Source organism: Coturnix japonica, chromosome 8 (genome assembly GCF_054131305.1).
Source record: "Coturnix japonica strain WE chromosome 8, WE-NBRP24, whole genome shotgun sequence".
Taxonomy (NCBI): Eukaryota; Metazoa; Chordata; class Aves; order Galliformes; family Phasianidae; genus Coturnix; species Coturnix japonica.
The window spans coordinates 22,014,939-22,033,468 of NC_140670.1; the positions used below are offsets into that span (position 1 = coordinate 22,014,939).

The 18,530-nt window shown below is 60.4% G+C and overlaps 2 protein-coding genes across 17 annotated transcripts; one reads left to right on the top strand and one right to left on the bottom strand.

Annotated features, from left to right (window-relative positions):
- Window positions 1–13: 13 nt before the first annotated feature.
- MRPL43 (mitochondrial ribosomal protein L43) lies at window positions 14–816 on the top strand. 8 transcript variants are annotated; one of them, XM_085554655.1, is made up of 3 exons: window positions 14–229; window positions 305–470; window positions 581–816. In XM_085554655.1, the coding sequence occupies exons 1-3, from the start codon at window positions 14–16 to the stop codon at window positions 793–795; spliced, it is 597 nt and encodes a 198-aa protein (XP_085410781.1). In that variant the 3' UTR covers window positions 796–816. The 8 variants fall into 8 exon arrangements, with proteins under 8 accessions (XP_085410781.1, XP_085410782.1, XP_015722560.2 ...); XM_085554656.1 differs by having other exon boundaries at window positions 305–407; XM_015867074.3 differs by having other exon boundaries at window positions 78–229; window positions 301–470.
- SEMA4G (semaphorin 4G) lies at window positions 808–18,268 on the bottom strand. Of its 9 annotated transcripts, none has more exons than XM_032445562.2 (17): window positions 17,650–18,268; window positions 16,864–16,976; window positions 6,230–6,436; window positions 5,995–6,143; window positions 5,848–5,910; window positions 5,665–5,763; window positions 5,094–5,187; window positions 4,803–4,916; window positions 4,512–4,678; window positions 4,163–4,332; window positions 3,950–4,094; window positions 3,644–3,866; window positions 3,454–3,569; window positions 3,220–3,371; window positions 3,084–3,145; window positions 1,402–2,855; window positions 808–1,319 (listed from the first exon to the last, which is right to left on the bottom strand). In XM_032445562.2, the coding sequence occupies exons 3-16, from the start codon at window positions 6,348–6,350 to the stop codon at window positions 2,002–2,004; spliced, it is 2,529 nt and encodes an 842-aa protein (XP_032301453.2). In that variant the 5' UTR covers window positions 6,351–6,436; window positions 16,864–16,976; window positions 17,650–18,268; the 3' UTR covers window positions 808–1,319; window positions 1,402–2,001. The 9 variants fall into 9 exon arrangements, with proteins under 9 accessions (XP_032301453.2, XP_085410771.1, XP_015722549.2 ...); XM_085554645.1 differs by having other exon boundaries at window positions 17,923–17,937; XM_015867063.3 differs by having other exon boundaries at window positions 17,588–17,807.
- Window positions 18,269–18,530: the final 262 nt, after the last annotated feature.

Here is an 18,530-nt window from a genome sequence, read left to right on the forward strand (position 1 = left end):
CGCGGGCGCCGCCATGTCTGCCCCGGCCGCCGTCACTACCGGCCGGATGTTCGCCCTGCTCCTCCGCGCCCAGCTCCGTTCCGGTTCCGGGCGGCGACATGACGGGCCGCGGCACGGCGAGCCGCTTCCTGACGGCCGTGCTGCACAACGGCGTGGGCCGGTACGTGCGGCAGCTGCAGCGCCTGCACGTCGTGTTCAGCCCCAACGCGCCCGACGCACGCGGAGCCAGGTGAGACCTTCGGCCCCCGGCACCCCCGGCACCACGAGCCCCGAGCTCGGCTCATCCCGCTCCGTCCGCAGGCAGTTCGTGGAGGAGCAGGCGGTGGACTTCGCCCGGAGACACCCGGACGTGGTGCTGTACGTGCGGCCCTGCGACTGCCCCGCGCCCCTGCTGCAGGCCGAGTACCGTGAGTGCGGGGAACGGCAAGGACACACCGAGCGTCTGTTACCGAGTGTCTGTTACAGTGTCTGTGTGTGTTACCGAGTGTCTGTGTGTGTTACCGAGTGTCTGTTACAGTGTCTGTCTGTGTTACCGAGTGTGTGTGTGTGTTACCGAGTGGCTGTGTGTGTTACCCCGCAGTGAACGGCACGGTGCGGGAGGAGCTGATCGCCAGTAAGAGCAGCGAGGAGATCGTGCAGCTGGCCGCCAAGCTGGCCTCCCAGTCCGGCCTGGACATCGTGCGGATCCGCAAACCCTTCCACACCGCCAACCCCAGCGTGCAGGGCCAGTGGCACCCGCTCACCAACAAACCTTCCTCCCTCACCGTGCGCGGCCCCCGCACGGCGCCGCAATAAACAGCACGTTGATGCACCGCCGCTTCCACGCGGAGCCGTCGCCTTTATTGCCCTGGGGCCATAAGGGGGAATGCGGTGTCCCCTCGGGGTGGCTCATCCACCCCACACAGGGAATGGAATGCCCGTCGGGGAGGGGCTGTGCTTTGGGCCATGCCCTCAGTCCAGGGGGTGTGACAGAGGGGACACGAGGGACAGAGCTGGGGTGTCCTTCTTGTCTCCAGGGTTTGGGAGAAGAGGTAGATGAGGGAGTGAGGAGCTGCAGGGAGCTGGAGGCCCCGCATGGAGCAGGCCATGGGGCAGCTCCTCAGTGTGCAAGGGGACAGTCCGTGGCATGGGGGCAGCAGCCAAGATCCCAGCATCTGCTGGCACCACGTAAGGATGCAGAAGCGCATCGTGTCCAGTCTGCAGGGCAAGGATGCTGAGAGGACGCTGGTCCCTTCCCACAGCACATGGCGAAGATGCAGACAAGCCAACCGGTGTGCATGGCCCTCAGCACAGAGAGCAGTCCTGCTGCCAGCAGCACCCTGCGGGAGGAGGGCAACACGCTGTCAGGGTTGGGTTCCCCACAGTGGTACCCCTCCCCATAGCACCCATTCTGTGTCTCACCCTGGGCTGATGGTGGGCACGGGTAACTTCATCCCACTTGTGGGGACAGCTCTCCTCTTCTTCCTCGCCGTCCCTCGCTGTGCATCCTTCCTGCAGGCAGCCCTGGGGAGCACACGTGCAGCAGGCAGCGGCTGGCGGCCCAGCAGCACAGCCCAGAGCCCACAGTCCTGCTCTGCACCCACCTCTCAGCGCCTGGACACCCAGGGCTGGGGATGCCCAGTGGGGTGGACCAGGTCCACACATCCAGGACAGGGTCTCTCCTGCCTGGATGGACAGACGGACAGACAGACACAAGCCCTCCCTCCCCATGTCCACCATTAGCCGTGCTCCGGCTCCTGCCTCCAGCTCGTGGCCACCATCCGTGGGTTGTTATACATAAATAGAGCTCCCAAATTTAAATAGATTCTTCTTTGGGGGATATTTCTCTCTTTCTTTTCCCATAGTGGTTTTTTTTCTGTACATTGAGTCTCAAAAGTGAGTGAAAAGCCATAGGGATGGCCAAGCCCGGGCCCAGCCCGGCGCTGCGGTCCCAGAGGTAGTTTCGCTGAGTCTGTAACACTGCTGGCAGGGGTGGGAAAAGGGACTGGAGGGACCCCAGTCCTACACGGAGCTCTCATCCAGCTTCTCCACCAGCTGCATGTGTTTCCGCTTCTCCAGGATCTTGCTGAGCTCCTCGGTGAAGGACGCGCTGTAGAGCGGTGAGGCCAGCGGCTCGTCCTGCTGCTGCAGCAGCATGTAGCTGTTGCCATTCATCTTGCGGAGGACGTTGGGCAGAGAGCCCACCCCGTTGGTGAGCTCGGTGGGCAGCGGTGGCGGCGGAGGTGGGGGCACGGCCACCGGCAGCTCCTTGGCTGGGGACACGGTGGCTGTGGGTGCTTCACCGGGGATGATGCGCAGGCAGGGATAAGCCAGATCCTCTTCATCCTCCTCATCCTCCTCCTCCCCGCGGGTTTTGCGCAGGCAGCTGCCTGACACCGTCTGCAGCTCCGGGCTCACAGCCCGCGGCTCCCCCAGCACATACTTCCCCCTGCGCTTCTCCAGGCAGGACACGTAGAGCAGGACGGTGCCCAGCACGGCACACAGCACCACCAGCACCACGATAGCCGACACGTAGACCACCTTGGTGTCTCCAGAAGCCTGGCTGGCTGCTACGGGCCCGGAGGTGGTGGTGGCAGCAGCACGAGGCAGCTGGGGCAGCACAGTGAGGCTGTATGCAGCCAGCAGCGTGCGCAGCCCACGCTCCTCGCCGTAGCAGCGGTACTCGCCGCTGTGTCCTGGCATCGTGTTGGTCACCAGCAGCCCATCCACGCCAATGCGCAGCCGTTCCTGCCCCGTGCCCGGCACCTCGCTGCCATTCACCAGCCAGACAGCCCGTGCCAAGTTGGAGCGCTGGTCACAGGGCAGCAGCACATCATCCCCACGCAGCACCGTGCGGTTCTTCCACGGCAGAGAGCCTGCGGGGACACATGTCAAAAGGACATTTATCACTTGGAGGGAGGCGAGGCCCTGCCACATGCTGCCCAGAGGGCTGTGGGTGCCCCCATCCATGGAGGTGTTCAAGGTCAGGCTGGATGGGATCCTGGGCATCCTGACCTTCCAACCCCCCATGACAGGGGTTGAAAATGGATGGGCTTTAGGGTCCCCTTCCAACCCAACCGCTCAGTGATTCTATGATGACTTACCCCGACCGGAGCCACTCCGACATCCCACATTGCCACTCTGCACATCCTGCACCAGCCCTGTGCTGTGGGACACTGGAGTTCAGCACATGGCCCTGCTGCCAGCCCCACAGCCACCACCCATCAGCACTGTCCCTACCTGTCCCCGCTGGAAGTGTCACGGCAGGCCCTGCCATCCCAGGCACAGTAGGGATCCCGGGCGAGGATGCAGTCATAGCAGGAGCTGTACCTGGCGCAGGAGGCCAGGGGCACCTGCAGGACTCCACTAGCAGCCCCCACATACAGGCTCCTCTGGGATGGAAAGGGCCAGCTCGCAGTGTTGCCCCACACATGGGTGCCCCGTGCCGCCCCCAGCCCCATTGCTGCCCCTCACCTGTCTGTGGGACACCACCAGCGTCTCCACAGGCTGCGGGTCCTGGAACACCTGCACCTCCTCGATGATGTGGAGGCTGGAGCCCAGCACCACGGCCTTGTGCAGCCAGCCATCCCCTGCAAAAAGGGCAGTGAGGGGATGCGGGACCCCCAGCACCACGCGCAGACCCGTCCCATGTCCTACTACTCACCCGTCCCCATGAACAGCACATCATAGGAGCGCCCATCGAGGGCCTGCACCCTGTCCACCGCCAGGCGGCTGTATGCCACGCTCCTCTTCACCAGCAGAGGCTCACCGCCCGCCGGCTGCACCTCCTCGAACATCAGCGGGTGCAGCTTAACAAAGTCCAGCACGCTGTTGGGCAGGTCCTGCGACGAGTTGTAGCCCCTCCGGCGGGAGCTGTCGGTGATGCACTGCCCAGGGGAGGACACGGCTGTCAGTGGGGGCTCACCCACCTACGCCCCCTCCCCAAACCCACCACATCCCCAGCACTCACGGAGCCGGGCCGGGGTTCGGGCACTGCTCCATCATAGCGGGACCACTTGCGGGAGGAGTCCTGGTACTCCATGTAGGGCCCCTCGAAGGCACGCTGCACCTCAGAGATGTCATAGCGGCACACAGCCGAGGCCTCCATTGTCCTCCTGGGCGCAGGACCTCCCGTTATCCCCCAGCACCACCTCCATCCAGCCCCACGCCCGGCCCTGCTCACCACTGCGCTGAGAGTGTGAAGGCGGCGTAGAAGACGGTGCTGGCCCAGCCGCCGCCGTCCAGGCTGCAGACGCTGCGCAGCACCTCATAGTAGGGGATGTAGCACACCAGGCGCGCCTTCATGAAGGACGTCCACTTGCGCTGCAGAATCTTCTTCCCCCCCAGGTCACTCTGGGAAGGTGGACAGGGGTTCTTGGTGGGTGCACTGAGCCCAGCATCCGCAGTGCAGAGCCAGTCCCCATCCTCACAATCCCCATTCCCCACTATGGGAAGCCCAACCCCCCGAGCACACAACCAGCTCTGCCCCCAGGTGCATGCCCACATCCTTTGCCCCACAGGGACACCCCTACCTTGCACACGCGGGCCACCCGGGCTACCCGAGCCACCTGGCTCTTGTCGAAGAAGGACGTGGTCTCTTCTCCTGCTCGCTCCATGAAGAAGTAATAGATTTTGTCATCGTCACCCACGAGACTGTCCTTGCTTTCCTGGACCAGTACGGAGGTCACAAAGTCAGCATCTGGGGGAAATGGAGTGAGAAGTAACAACTGGGAACTCACCAGCTCCCCACAATCCCTCCCTGCCTCAGTCCTCCCCTGCAGGACAACACTCTGGACAAGCCCAGGGGACAAGGACACCTTTACCATTCAGCCAGTGCAGAGGGGACTCCTCTGTCTTCAGTGGCCGCTGGTGCAGGTTCCTCCGGATGTCAGGGAGGCTCCGAAACTCATAGCGTGTGGCTGTGTACAATCCACCATCTGCACAATGCAGGCACCCATCAGCATGGCCACCGTACCCCAGGGACTGTGGGGACAGCCCCAAAAGCCGCCACATCCACATGCCCCGGGCAGTGGAGGAGGAGAAGGAAGGAGATAACCAATCTCACTACACCTTGACTGCCCCTAATTGTCCTGACCTGGTGAAGTACCACTTACCCACAATGAGGCCGGTGTAGCCACGGGAGGGGTCGTAGGGACACTTCTCTTTGCCTTCCTCGAAGCGGGAGGGCAGCGTGAACCTGTCAGCATCCTGCAGGACCGGGGATATCAGCACAGGGAACAGCCCTGTGCCCACCAGTGCAGGGACAAAGCCATGCCCACGGCCACCCCCTCCAGGCAGGATGAGCCCCCAGCAAAACACCAACACCCAATGTTATCCTCAGCAGGGCTGGGTCTTCCCTGCAACATCTGTGTCACCATAGGAGTTATTTTCTTCGGGGGTTCGAGTTCAAAGCACTTAAAATAATGATGGAGCCAAGTGTGGCAGCTCCTCTAGTGGCTGGGGACACACCAGACCGGCAGCGCAGCCTTAAAAACAGGCACAGACCTGCCATGAGCAGCTGGGGACTTGGAGACACACACCATGGCTGTGGGGGGGGTGTGGGACATGCAGGAGCCCACGTGGCTGTCAGGGACCTGCGGCATCAGTGTGACAGCAACTGTGCCCGGGTGCTGCCATCCCAAAGCCACCCTGGATGCGGACAATGATGGGGACGGGCGGACTCACAATGGAAGCACAGAGCGGGTGGAAGGCGTAGGTGCCACAGGCGTAGAGGTGTGTGGTGTTCAGCCTCTGTAGGAACCGCACGTGGTTGAAGCACTCAGTCTGCGGTGGACAGGACACACATTACTGCCTGGGGACACCACAGGGGGACACCATGGGACCCCCACTGCCCAGTGATGGCCGTACCTTGTTGTTCCTGCCCTTCTGCAGGCAGTCCAGCTGCTTCTCTGGAGATGCTTCCCAATGGATCTGCACAGGGAGAAGTGCCATCACAGCATTGAACCCCACCCCAAAAGTTTGGAGACGGCTTGGGAATGGGGGACAGCAGCTCACCATACGGTGCGAACCATCAGCCACATTGCTGGCATTGAGGGCAAAGATGGCCCCCCTGGCCCCCACATACAGCACACCCCGCTCGTCCTCCAGCAGCAGCGTGGTGTAGTTCAGGCTGCGCCCGCTGAACCGCTGCACGCCCAGCAGCTCTGCAGGGAGAAATGGTTGTCACAGTGAGATGCTCCCAAGCAGGGTGAGCTTCCTTCCTGTCCCCCCCCCCCCAAAGCCCTCGTACCATCAAAGCTGACTGTCGTCCTGGGGGTGGCATCCAGGTTGGTGGCGGAGCGCCGGTTGGGGTAGCCCATGGCCGTGGCCACCAGCAGGGCGGTCAGCAGCCGCATTGTGCCCCCACACATCCTCAGTCCCTGGCACCCAGCGAGGGCAGCCCCCAGCCAGAGGGGCTGGCACAGCCGCTGTTGGGGATGGGCTGCCTGGGAACCTCCTGAAACAGAAAGCTAAGATCACAGGGGCTGCTGGGCACAGGAATTTGGCCACCAAAGAAGGCAGCAGTGCAGCCGGTGTGACCTGAAAGCCAAAGGGTTCTGCTCCTTCCACAGAGCCAAGTCAGGAGCCGGCAGGAAGGAAATAAAACCCCAAACATGCAGAGAGCTGACTGGGACTGCTGAGGACAGAGGTTTGGGGAGGGATGCTCCAGGCACACGCAGCACAGGGCAAAACGAAAGCAATACAAAATCACTTGGCACCTCCACCATGTGTTTTCAAGCAAGACTGTGTTTTTTTTCCCCCCACAGTGTTTTTCCACTATATTTCAGTTTCCCTTTTATCAACAGCTGGCTTGAAGTTCAGCATCCTCATCTCGGGAGGCAAATCCTGGCTAAGAAACCACCACAGGGAGGCATGGAGCTGAGCGGCCACATGGGGACACCAAAGTCCACAGGGACCAAAACCACGACAGGAGAATGGGGAGACGTGGGGAGGCCGGATGGGACGGTGGGATCCCAGCACCCCACAGCAGCCTGCTGAGAACACAGACCATAGGATATCTCCGCACAGGAGAGCTCCCTGCAAAGCAGCCGGCATTAACCTGTTTGCTTAGGGCTCTTTTCTATATAGACACCAAATACCTGGCCCTCCAGCGAAGCTGTTCAAACACGCCTGCTGCAGACAGATTCCCTAAAAGCAAATACCGCACCGGGCTTTGGGCAGAGGGGAGGGAGAAGGGAAACAGGGAACCAGCAGGGCATAGAAGTGAGCAAGCAGGCCCACAGCATCCCCTGCCCACGTCACATCACAGCGCTACGAGCTCAGCACAGCCCAGACAGCACTGGGAACAAACACAGCAGGGCCATGCGTGCGGCCGGACGGCACCTCCTGCACGCACACCCTGCCCTCGTCACACTGCAACACCGGACTTTACCCAGGAGAACCCAGGCAGAGCCGGGGCTGGGCACGTTGTGCTGTTCCAGCCCATAGGCTGCACCCATGTGCAAAGGCTCCTTCACCCCAGATCAGATCAACTTTGTCCTGAAGGAAATGGAGCAGCTCGCTCCAAGAGCTCGTTAATGTTTTACCCGAAGGGAAGGGCTGCTCCGAGCTTCTCTTTTCTATTTATTTGTTTCTGTGAGTGTGTGTTTTAATACCCACAGAGTGGGGGAAGGAGCAGGACGGAACTGCATCCCTGGTCCAGCTCAGATCACAGCACTGCTGTGCTCCCCATGACAGCAACTCCCACACCCCACAGCGACCCAGGCTCTTTGTACCCAGGCCCTGCTCCCGACCTGAGCCCAGAGCGTGGGATGCGACTGGGAGAAACCCAGAGCTCCCCCGGCCACCAGCATCCCTAAGCCGTGCTCTGCAAGGCGGTGCATGCATCTGAGCTTAGGGAGGCAGGGAGACGAGGGAAAGCTGAGCAAAATGACAATGTCCATTTAGGGCCGTGCAGCCCCGGCAATCCGCTGTTTTGGGAAAGGCAGCGAAATCCTGCGAGATCCCGCGGTACCCAGCGAGCAGAGCTGGGATGAAGGTTGCCAGGCAACTTTCTGCAGCTTTTCCCCAACTTGCAGCCCTGCCGTGGCTCTGCTGCAGCAGACTGTGAAACATCCCTGGGTGCAGCACCAGCAAACGGCCCCAAACGGGGCACAGCAGGGACACCCAACCCATATGTCAGTGCTGCCACTCAGGGTGGGAGGCAATCAATCCGCTCCTCAGCCAGACAGGACTTTGTTAAGAGCAGCAAGAAAAACGCCTACTTGGCAAAAAGTGCTCCGGGAAAAAGGGATCCGTGACGTGCTGGGTGCTGGGCCGGGGAGGGAAGGAGCGCCGTGACCTCCGCCAGCCAGCGCTGCTCCGCGTTTATTTTGGTTCTTTAAACAAAACCCTGCTCGACCCCGAGGCGCTTCCCAGGAGATGCGGGAGATAGCGCGGCTCACGCGATGCTTCTCCTTTCCCCAAATTTGGGATGTGGGTGCAGCAGAGGGAGAGCACCATGGGAGCACAACAGGAACTGAGACGTGAGCTGAGCCACCGCAGCCCTCCACCAGCACATGGAGGGGGGGATGGGGATGTGAGGTGTTGCGTCCTGCCTTCCTGGGGGCATCACAGGGCTGAGCACCCCTGGGGCAAAGCCATCCCCACATCCCACCTCCTCCATCCTCAGCAGCGCCTCCCTGGCCCCACATTTCCACTGGGAAAAAAAGCAGGCAGTGCTGGGAAAATCTCCACCGAGAACAAACAAACAACGTCCCTGTTTTTCATTCCCTGCTGTGGCCAAACGAGACTGCATGGCCAGACGGATGGACAGAGACACACAGCCCTCAGTGCCCAGCACAGCTCCCCACAGAGGTTCCCGTGCCGGTTCTCTCGCACGCCGTGGCTCATCGCTGCAGCTCAGCCTTAAAAGGATTTGTGGTCGGAGCACATTGCTTCCACAGCAGAAGCAGGAGAATAATTTTAGAATTAAACCCCCAGGAACAATTAAAAATGAAAAAACAACAACACAACTCAAAGCCCCAACCCTAAATTTAAAGGGACGCTGCAGAGCCAGCAGCTGCTGGTGCAGCCACGCTCAGATTTGGGGGTTGGGACCAATTTGGGCCCATTTGCTCATCCCCGTGGATGCACTGCGCTCCATCTCGCTGGGCCATGGGTCACCATTGGATCTGCTCAGGGTTTTGCCACCCGTGTTCTCCCCGGTGCTCGGGTTTCAGGCACTGCTCCCATGGCTGCAGGATGCAGGAAGAGGGGCCCTGGCCCGTGGGGGCCGCCTGCACGCCTGTTTCTTTATGCTTTATTTATTCCAACGATAAACTGTTTCCTTATTATTATTGTTTTTCCCCCAAAGTCCAGCAAAACTAAATGATGGCAGCGTCCTTATTGGTTCCAGCTTAACGACCTCGTCTTGTTTGTTCCAGTTTCCCTCCAAAACAATTCCAGCTTTGGGGTCAAACTGCAGCTGATGCTCTTTAACTCTGCATCCCTCTCCCATACACCCCACGAGTGTGGCACTCGGCCTTTACCGATGTGGTTTGCATCAGAGCCGGGTGGATTTGCATGGGTTTGGCAGCGGGGAGATGGAGTGATCCTCAGCCCCCAGGGGGGCAGCAATGGGGCTCTCCTCCCACCCTGCAGGAGGGGAGCAGCAGGCAGAGCACAGCCTGGTACCAAAGGTGCCCCGTAACCTCACCTTCCTCCTGGCTGCCCTCACCCCAGATTCACTGCCGGTACTACTGGTGGGGAAAGGTTCCAACAGATGGACGCTGGAGGTGGGGGGAGGAAAAGCCCTGCAGCCCTCGTTCGTGGGAGCTGAAAGGGTTGGCATTGGTTTTGTGTTTTTCTTTCCCCTCCGGTTGCAACACAAAAACAAAGCGCTGATAGGGATCGCAGCACGGCGGGGGCAGCTCAGCCCCGTACCCGTCGGGCACATCCCATGGGGGGCGGCGGCGGCAGCGTCCCCACGGCCGTATGGGGTGGGGGCCGGCAGCGGGCATCGCTCCCAGCAACACATCCCCGCTATGGGGGAGCCTGCGCTGCTCGTCCATTTTGGGCAGCCCTTTGTCTTACAGCCGGTGCCCCGGCACCACCGGATCCCTGCCGAGTCCCCCGCCCCCACCTCAGGCTCCGGGATGGAGGAGCCGCGGGCCCACCTGGGCTGCGGGCAGAGCGAGCACAGCCCCAGCCCTGCCCCAGGAGCACAACGCTCTGCCCCGGCACAAGCACAGTGTCCAGCACGACGCAACTCCCTGCTCGGGGCATCCCGAGCTCCAGCGGCGCAGCCCCAGACCCCGATCGGGACGGGGCAGCAGGGAGGGCAGCAGGGAGGGCAGCAGGGGGGGCTTCACCGCCCCCAGCCCCGCGCGTCGCTTCCTCCCCCGCAGCTGCGGCCACCCCAAACCCCCGCCAGGTGCCCCCCGCCTCCATCCCGCCCCGCTCCCCGCTCCCAGCCCCCCCCAGCCCCGCTTCACCTCCATCCCGATCCGTCTCGAGGTGTCTCCCCGCAGCCCGGCCCGGCGCCCCGAGCCGCTCCGGACGCAGCCCCGGCCCGTAGCTGTGCGCAGCGCCGGACCCGGCACCCGCAGCCCCAGCCCAGCCCGGGGATGAGCCAGCACCCCGTGCTCAGCACTCGCACCCTGCGCTGGGGCACGCAGCACCTCATCTGCGGACCCAAAGCCCCAGATCCAGCACCCGAACCCCACTCCCCTCCGGTACCCGGCCCCGATCCCATCTCCCCGGCGCTTACCTGCGGCTCGGCTCGGTCCGGTTCGGCCCGGCTGTGCGCTGGCTGTGCCGCCCGCCGCAGGTCGCTGTGCGCAGCCCCGCCGTGGGCCGTGCCGCGCCGCCCGCACTATGGCACCCCCTGCCGCCCGTCCCCGGCTCTACGAGGGCCGCGGAGCTGCGGGGCCCGGAGCGCGGAGCGGCGGGAGCGGCCCCCGAGTCCCGCAGCGCCCGGCGTGAGGCCACCCCGATCCCCCGGAGCCGTGGGTGGGTGCCTGGAGCGCGGCCAGCTGCCGGGAGCAGGAGCCTGCACGCCCAGCTGGGCACTGCGCCCGGCCACGAGCTGCGCCAGGGCAAAGTCCTCCAAGGGGAAAAAACGACGGCACAGCCTCGTTGCGCCACAGCCGGCCCGCAGCCAAAGAGCCCCCGGTGCGCTGCGCTGCCCTGCGGTGCCGGCACCCCGCGCGTGGGCACTGCTGGGGGTGCCGAGCCCCCGGGAGCCTCCCGTGCCCCACGCGGCTCAGCCCTCCTTCCTCATCCGTCACGGAGACGCGGAGCACAAGCACGGCGTGCAATCTGCAGGTCGCATCTAGGGCACTGGGAGCTGGCTGGAGCAGGAGCTGGGTGCTGTGCCTCCCTGCTGTGCTGGCACGGCATGCAGCTCCGCTCCCAGCTCACTGCCCTCTCCACACGCTCCTGCCCTCCCTCCCTGCACGCTACAGCGGCTCATTGCCATTTCCTCCCGTCCTCACTTCTCCCCAACACCTCGCTCTGCCTCCTGCCTGCCCCATGTTAGACACACACCCGCAGCCCTGCCTGGCACAGCCTGGATGGAGCCAGCCAGCCCCAGCGCACTGCAGGGCAGCAGCACTGCACACACAGCTTGTTGGGGATGGAGCATTCAGAGCACGGGGTGTGTGTGCTGCATCCTGACTCCACATGCACAGCATGGAGGGAGCCACCTGTGTCAGCTGTCACTATGGGGAGTTCGAGGAGGCTCTGACGGCTGCTGCCTGCAGTCACCTTCATGGGACGGGGATGGGCACAGGGAGAGCTGTTTGCAAGCACCAGCCGTGCTTCAACCCATTACTCCCCAGCTCCCATCCCATCCCATCCCATCCCATCCCATCCTGTCCCACAGCAGCACTCCTGTCCGCCCACGTGGCCCGAAGCCCAAATTCAGGCTGTGCTCGCTCCTGGCCTTGGAGTGGGGTAATTAGTGCATGAGCAAAGAGCAAGCTGAGCCTGGTGTGCTCCATGCTGCCTATTTACAGGCCTGAGCTTGCGAGGCTTTAATTAATTAACGCGAGTCATCGGCAGCTGGAAACAGATCTATTTTCAGAGCTTCCGCTTGCTCTGCTGCCCCCACGAGATTCTCCGGAGCAATCGAGGGCCCCGCTGGTGCAGAGGCCGGGCCTCGCCTGCCATGTGCAGCCTTCCTGGGGCTGCAGCTGGAGCTGGGGGCCCAACACAGTGCAGTCCTGCTGCAGCCCCGTGGCGCAGTGCAGCCGGGTGGGGAGGAAGAAGAGGAGCCGCAGCGGTGCCCAGCCGGCCAGCCCAGCCCTGCCGCTCTGTAATTGCCCTCTGTGTCACGCAGAACACCTGGCTGGCTCTCAGTGAGCCGCCTGCTGCTCGCTTTGCCCCTCTGACACCCAGCCAGCACGGTGATGGCTTCCACATCACACCACACCCCCATCACAAGTGACACCACTAACACGGCCACAGTGCTCCATTCCCCATTGGGACCATCACACCATGCAGGCTATTCTCAGTGTGCTGCCTTCAGTCAGAACGCACTTGGTGGGGAGGCTGGGCTGCTCCCGGTGCTGCCCCTCCTTCGCTCCGAGCCGGAGCAGTGAGATGCAGCCCCATTGCAGGGATTTGGCTCGGTGCCGCCAGTTACAAAACGTCCTTGCGCTGGGAGCTGGGGATTTATGAAACCCTGTGAAATCCATGCTAATCCAGCATGGTGCCCACCAGCTCACAGCCCCAAGGGGTGCAGGGAGATCCCTTTAGTTCTGGATGAACCCAGTGCAGGAATGGCACAGCACTCCCCCCTGCACCCTCCAGGCACGGCGCAGACCTGGGCACAAGGAGCCAATGGTCATCCTGACCAGGCACAGCTCTTGTGAGCCCTGCCAAGCGCATCGGCCCTGGGATGAACACACCAGCAGGCACAGAGCGTGGAAGGCACGGGATCCTTTTCCCTTTGAGACACTGAGCAAACTTTCCAAAACACCGTTCCTTTGAGCCGGGAGCCAGCAAGGAAAATTACCATTGCAGGATTCGTCTGAGAAAGCTGTAATGTGCCAGAAGGCAGGGGCATGGCCAGCCCTCCTGCTGCGGATCCTGCGGGCACTTGGGGCTGTTTCTTTTATAGGTGAGACTTTTCCCCTGGCTCCGTACAGCATTGGGGGGGGGGAACAGGACACTGCCCCCAACCTCTGCACGCTCCCCCCTGACCCGGTGCCAACGTTTGCAAATGGAAATGGGGATGCTTTGCCCAGGTGCCGGTTGGCTGCAGGGAGCAGCAGCTGAGTCACGGCAGCCTCCGCCTGCCCTCCCTGCCCTGCTGCCCCAGGGGAAGGCAGGGGAAGCCATCCCAGCCTGTCCAGACGGACAGACAGCACACGGCCAGGGCAGCTCAGCAGCAGGTGGGACAGGAGGGAACAGAAACACTCCGGGGATGAGCAGCGATGGCAGAGATGCAGCCACACGCTGCCAACTGAAGGGCTCAGACCTCTCCCTCCTGCGCACTGAGCCCGGGCTGCTGCCATCCACACGATTTAAGCAGCAGCCTCGGCAGCACCGTAAATAACCCACAAGCGCTGGCAGCCGAAGCTGAGCGCGTACATCACTCTCAGGGTTTTTCTTCGCCTCTGACACTTTGATAGGGGCGAGGGGGTGGGGGAAGGAGAGCGGCTTCCAAAATTTATGAGCTGGGATTTAAAAATACATCTGCTAGAGAAGAGCTGCAGAGACAGGGAGGAGGGCGGCTGCAAGGCTGCCTTCAGCAAGGCGCAGCAGGGAGCCGGCAGAGCTGGGAGAGCTGCGTGGCTGTGTCGCAAGCAAAGTGCCTGCAGGGAATGCACTGCGAGTGGCGGCTGTCCGTGCCCTGCATGACAAGGCTCCTGTGGAACCTGAGGTAGGGGCAACAAATCAGGCGCTAAAATCCCTCTGGCCCTATGGCAACGTCAGCAGTTATGTGGAGCTATAGGGCTCTCAGCTCCCCTCGCCTGCAGCTTCTCCCCATCCCCAAGAGGACCATCCATCCACCTTCCCATGGCTCCCGGCCTCATCTGGGCACACAGCCCTTTGTTCAGAGACGAGGCGTGCGGCTGGGATGGAGCTGAGACATCTCCTCAGTGGGGAATCACGGGTCAGACAATGAAGCCAAGTGGACATCAGGAAGAATCACTGCGATAGCCGAGTGCTTGGCCTTACAGGCACTGCCCCAGTGGGGTGCTGCACAGTGAGCGGCTCAGAAAGGCTGCCCAATCCCCAGCAACATTTAAAAGTAATTTAGCCTGAGCAACAACGATGCTCAAAGCAAGTATTTGTCTGCTGAGACAAAATGAGCTATTTCAGTCTCGCCTCTGGTTTTCGTTTTCTTTTCAAGTCAGAGGACTGGCAATGCTGAGCCCAGGCCTTCCCACACAGCCCGCAGCTCCCTCCCTTCTCTGGAGCGATGCTGTGAGCACACAGGACAGTCCCAAGGGTCACAGCCCTGCTGAGGGCGATGCTTTGCCATGGAAACATCTCCTCTTAACAACACATCTATCAGCATGTGTCCCAAACGCAGCCCGGCCTCCGTGACGTGGTGAATTTTGTTTCCACCTGAGGAAGATGGCAGCCATACCCTCTGTGTGCTGTTTGTTAAAGTTCTGGGGTAGCCCATGGAAAGGATGGCAGAGGAGCCTTGGGCACGTGCTGTGTGGACATGAAACTTTCCAAACACAGGCTTTGCAGCTCAATGCAATATCTCTGCAGCCTTCTGTCTGCATCTCACCTCTACCTCTGCTGCTTAACCAAGTTAATGTATTCCAAAGCCTGATGGTTTTCCCCCTACGCAGCCGGATTTGGGGAAATTACGCCGAGATGCCTCACTCACAAACAGCCTTTGTCCTGAGGTGTTTATGGACTGGGCAGCATTCATCACATCCCGGTGTTAAAGCACATCTCCTATTACATGACTGTGTAAATTGGGGCTTCTTAAGAGTCAGCTGAATTCCTTTGATTCATGTCCATGCATATCCATACAGCTAATTTACCTTTATAAACAACAAGGGGAAAAAAAAAAGAGAAGAAAAAAAAAAAAAAAAGAGGAGGGAGCTATTAAAGGCAGTGTCAAAGCCAGCGAAGCACACACCGCAGGGCTGGGTTAATGAGCAGCCGGAGCCGCTGTCCCAGCAGGGCTGACTCAGCCCAGCAGCCTGAGCAGGCAGCTCCTGGGCACCCACAGCTGCTGGGGGCTGTGGGGCTGCATGCAGCCTGTGACACCGGGGCTTCTCACAGCCATGGCACATGCATGGCCACAGCCAGCCCTCCCGCTGCACTTCAGGGGGAAAAAAGCCAACTCGGGATGCAGTGCTATGCATACAGGAGGCATCGATTTTGTACGGCACGCCAAGGCCGCTCTGTGCGCATCGCGTGACCGGCCGAGCACGCAGCGTCCCCCTGCCTGCCAGCCAATGTCACCAGCAGCTCCCTGCAAGGACACTTCCAAGGCGAGGGAGTGGGGATCTATACCAGACACCCGTCATCGTCGTTTATTCTCGTCATTTCTGACCCTCGGGGTAGGAAGAACATCAGAGCACTGTGGGCACGAAACAACAAGCTTTGTAGGTCATATCAGCGTGCTAAGCCCCATTAGGAACCGCAGCACGAAGCATGAATAATACTCCTTTTATTCCACCATATACCTCAACGCCCTTTGAATAAATGTAAATGGTTATTTACGGACAGGGTTTGTGTGGCACGTCTGCCTGCGAACACAGGACTCCAGCGGAGCTGGAGCAATAAGTTTGCTATCTCCCCTACATACAAGTCAGGGTAACCGCAGTGCTGATAGGATTAGCGATTGCCCAAGGGATCCCTGGCAAAAGAGCAGCAGGAGAGCACAGTAAATCTTACACGAGTGGATTTCTGCGCTGCCCATTAGCCTGGAGCTGCAGAGCCAGGCTCTCCATGCCAGGCTCTCCAAAGGACAGCGAGGCAGCAGAAACTTTGACAGATGCAGCGTCGGGACCTTCAAGAAGCAACTGGGTCATTTCTGAAAAGCAGCGCTCAGGCCAACCCACACAGCTTCCCTTCGAGCCTTTCAGCAATAACTGCATCGATTGCCAAAAATTATCTGATAAAGCAAAGCCAGGGAGAGACGCAGTGAGTCATTTCCCCCCCCCCCCCAGCGCATTAACTCCCTTTTGTCTTTGCCACGGCTGGAGCAGGCCGAGGTTGCCCCCAAGAGGCAAACCCGACACAGCAGATACAGAGGGAAATAAACTGTCCCGAAGGTACCCCATGGGGAAGGCTTCAAATCCAGTCTCACATCCCCTTGTTTTTGCTTCTCTGCCAGTCGACATCATCTATGGGATGGGGTGGGAGGTGGGATTGGCTCCCTGTCCCACACCCTGCAGGGCACAGCCTGGAAGCTCTCAGCCAGGGATGGTCGCTTTCAATTCACAGACCCTGATGGGTTTTTCTGTCACTATAACACATTTTGAATATCTCTGCTTTCAGCCTCCACAACATCCCGAGGCAAGAAGGTCCCCAGCTCCACCGTCTCCTTTTGTTCACTTTGAGCCTTCGTGCTAATAAAAGAACTACAGAGTCTGAAGCCAAATTACAGAGCAGCACTGAATAACTTCACTCTATTCACCCATTTTCAGGCCATTTGACTGGAGAGCTCTCCATCCATCTCACTTTCCAACATTACAACTATTATCTATTTCCCAGCTGATGAGATGCAGCCTGCAGACGACGGCAGCTTGCTTTGTTCCTCCCCTATACACACACAGGCTCCATCCCAGAGGGCTGAACCCAGACAGGGCTGTAACCTTGGCTCTGACACAGCTGGAGCTGCTCTACAAGAAGACATGGGCAGCTGGAGCATCCCAGCTGTGAGGAGTGGGGGTCACTTACTGCTCCATGCTGGGCTCCTGGCGGGTCCCCCCGCACCACCCCGCATCCCCAGCTTACGGTCAGCTCCCCGACAGAGGTGACATCTCCAGGATGGCCGCCACGCTCGCTCCTGCCAGGCTCTTAATTACAAGGAAGGCTGACACGGCTCCTCAGCAAACAGCATCTGCGTTCTGCAGGGAAAAACAGAATGAGGGCAAAGGAAAAAAACGGGCTAATAGGAAGGGAAAATCAACCAGAATGAGAAACAACGCTGTGCCGTGCAAACTTTACCTTAACAATGCTGGAGCCCAAATACTGACTAAATAGGTTAGTGCTCGGGGGAGGCAGGCAGTGCTCCACGGCTGCGTAAGAGAAGCGAGATGTGGCACAGCACCTGAGCAGCTTCACCTGCCAGGCCTCCCTCCGGCTGGGTGTGGGGCAAAGCGTGTGGATTCAGTTTCCAGCATGCAGATCAGCTCTGTGAGCCTGAGGAGCCCACAGCTGCCCCGCATGATTTACGCTGCCTTTATAAAGCCTGCAGTGTGAAGAAAGCACCAAACGTAATGCCTGGCCTTCTTCTTCCCAGTGCTGAGCCTGCCAGCCTTAAGCTGATATTTTTATTCCAGTAAGAGCCCAGCAGTCAGCTCAGAGGGGATGGACCTCCTGATACTGCCCAAGCCGCAGGGGGCAGGACCTCCACCTCTAAGCAGGCTTTGAGAAAAGAGCTGGAATTAAGTGGCAAAGCCCTCAAGCCTTTAAGCCGTCCCCCAGCACCCAGCAGTCACAACTGAAGGACCCTCACCCAGCAGTCCCGAAGCAGCATTGCTGTTATTTACCCCGCAGGACGGAAGGAGCGTGGCTCACCCGGCTTCTAGCAGCTGCAGCAGCGAGTGTGAGCCCAGAGGAAGGCACGGGGAACAGGGTGTGTGCCAGTGGCCCCATTTCCTACGGTCGGGAGCCCTCCTCCACACATCACATGGGGTAAAGCCACCTCGGGCGGCCCCGGGCTGCTGGCAGAGCCTGGACCGCCTCGATGACGGACGCTGGAAGGATTCCAGCCGAGCTGCCACCTCCTCCCTTATTACCTCCCTGCAGGGAGGGGGCAGGGAGGCTGGAAGAGATGAAGGTGCTGCTCACCGGGCTGAGGGAGACATCCAAAGAGCTGCAACGCGTCTGAATGCAGCTTAAAGGCCACCTGAACACACATCTGGACCGGCAGCGCTCACAGCAGGCGGGGGGAGCAGCTTTCAGCACCCACGGCAAAGGATCAAGGCAGGAAGACGGGAATGTTTTCCCTCTGTCACCACCCAGCGCCGCTCCTGATAGCAGGTAAAGAGCTCCCTTTCAAATCCCTGACTACAAAGACCAAGAAATGCCGGCTGAAAGAAGTCAGACAAAACTAAAAGCGCCTCGCTGAGGACCAGCCCTTCGAGGAATTTACTTTCCCTCTGAGCCTTCCCGGCAGCAGCCCAGGCCGTTCCTCGGCACGGAAAGTCCTTTTCAACACCAGATAAGGAGGGGCCCCATCAGTTCAGCTGGCAAAACATCCACAAGGCAGAACATGAAGGCGTTTGGCAGCCCAGGGGAAGACGGGAAAACTCGCAATCCGAACATCACTGAGAGCATTCGGATAATATAAACCACAAGGCACGAGCTAAATGCGGCCGCCTGACCTCCTGCAGCCCCTTAACTGGGTTCTGTACAGCATTTCTGAACCCCCCTCCATTACCCAGTATCACACAGGA

Coding starts and splice junctions, on each gene's coding strand:
- SEMA4G (XM_085554647.1), bottom strand. CDS start 10,606: ATGAGGTGCTGCGTGCCCCAGCGCAGGGTGCGAGTGCTGAGCACGGGG. Junction 4,917..5,093: donor CTACACCGGCCTCATTGTGG/GTAAGTGGTACT, acceptor TGCATTGTGCAG/ATGGTGGATTGTACACAGCC. Junction 3,867..3,949: donor CCGAACCCCGGCCCGGCTCC/GTGAGTGCTGGG, acceptor TCCCCTGGGCAG/TGCATCACCGACAGCTCCCG.
- MRPL43 (XM_085554655.1), top strand. CDS start 14: ATGTCTGCCCCGGCCGCCGTCACTACCGGCCGGATGTTCGCCCTGCTC. Junction 230..304: donor CCCGACGCACGCGGAGCCAG/GTGAGACCTTCG, acceptor GTCCGCAGGCAG/TTCGTGGAGGAGCAGGCGGT. Junction 471..580: donor GAGTGTCTGTTACAGTGTCT/GTGTGTGTTACC, acceptor GTTACCCCGCAG/TGAACGGCACGGTGCGGGAG.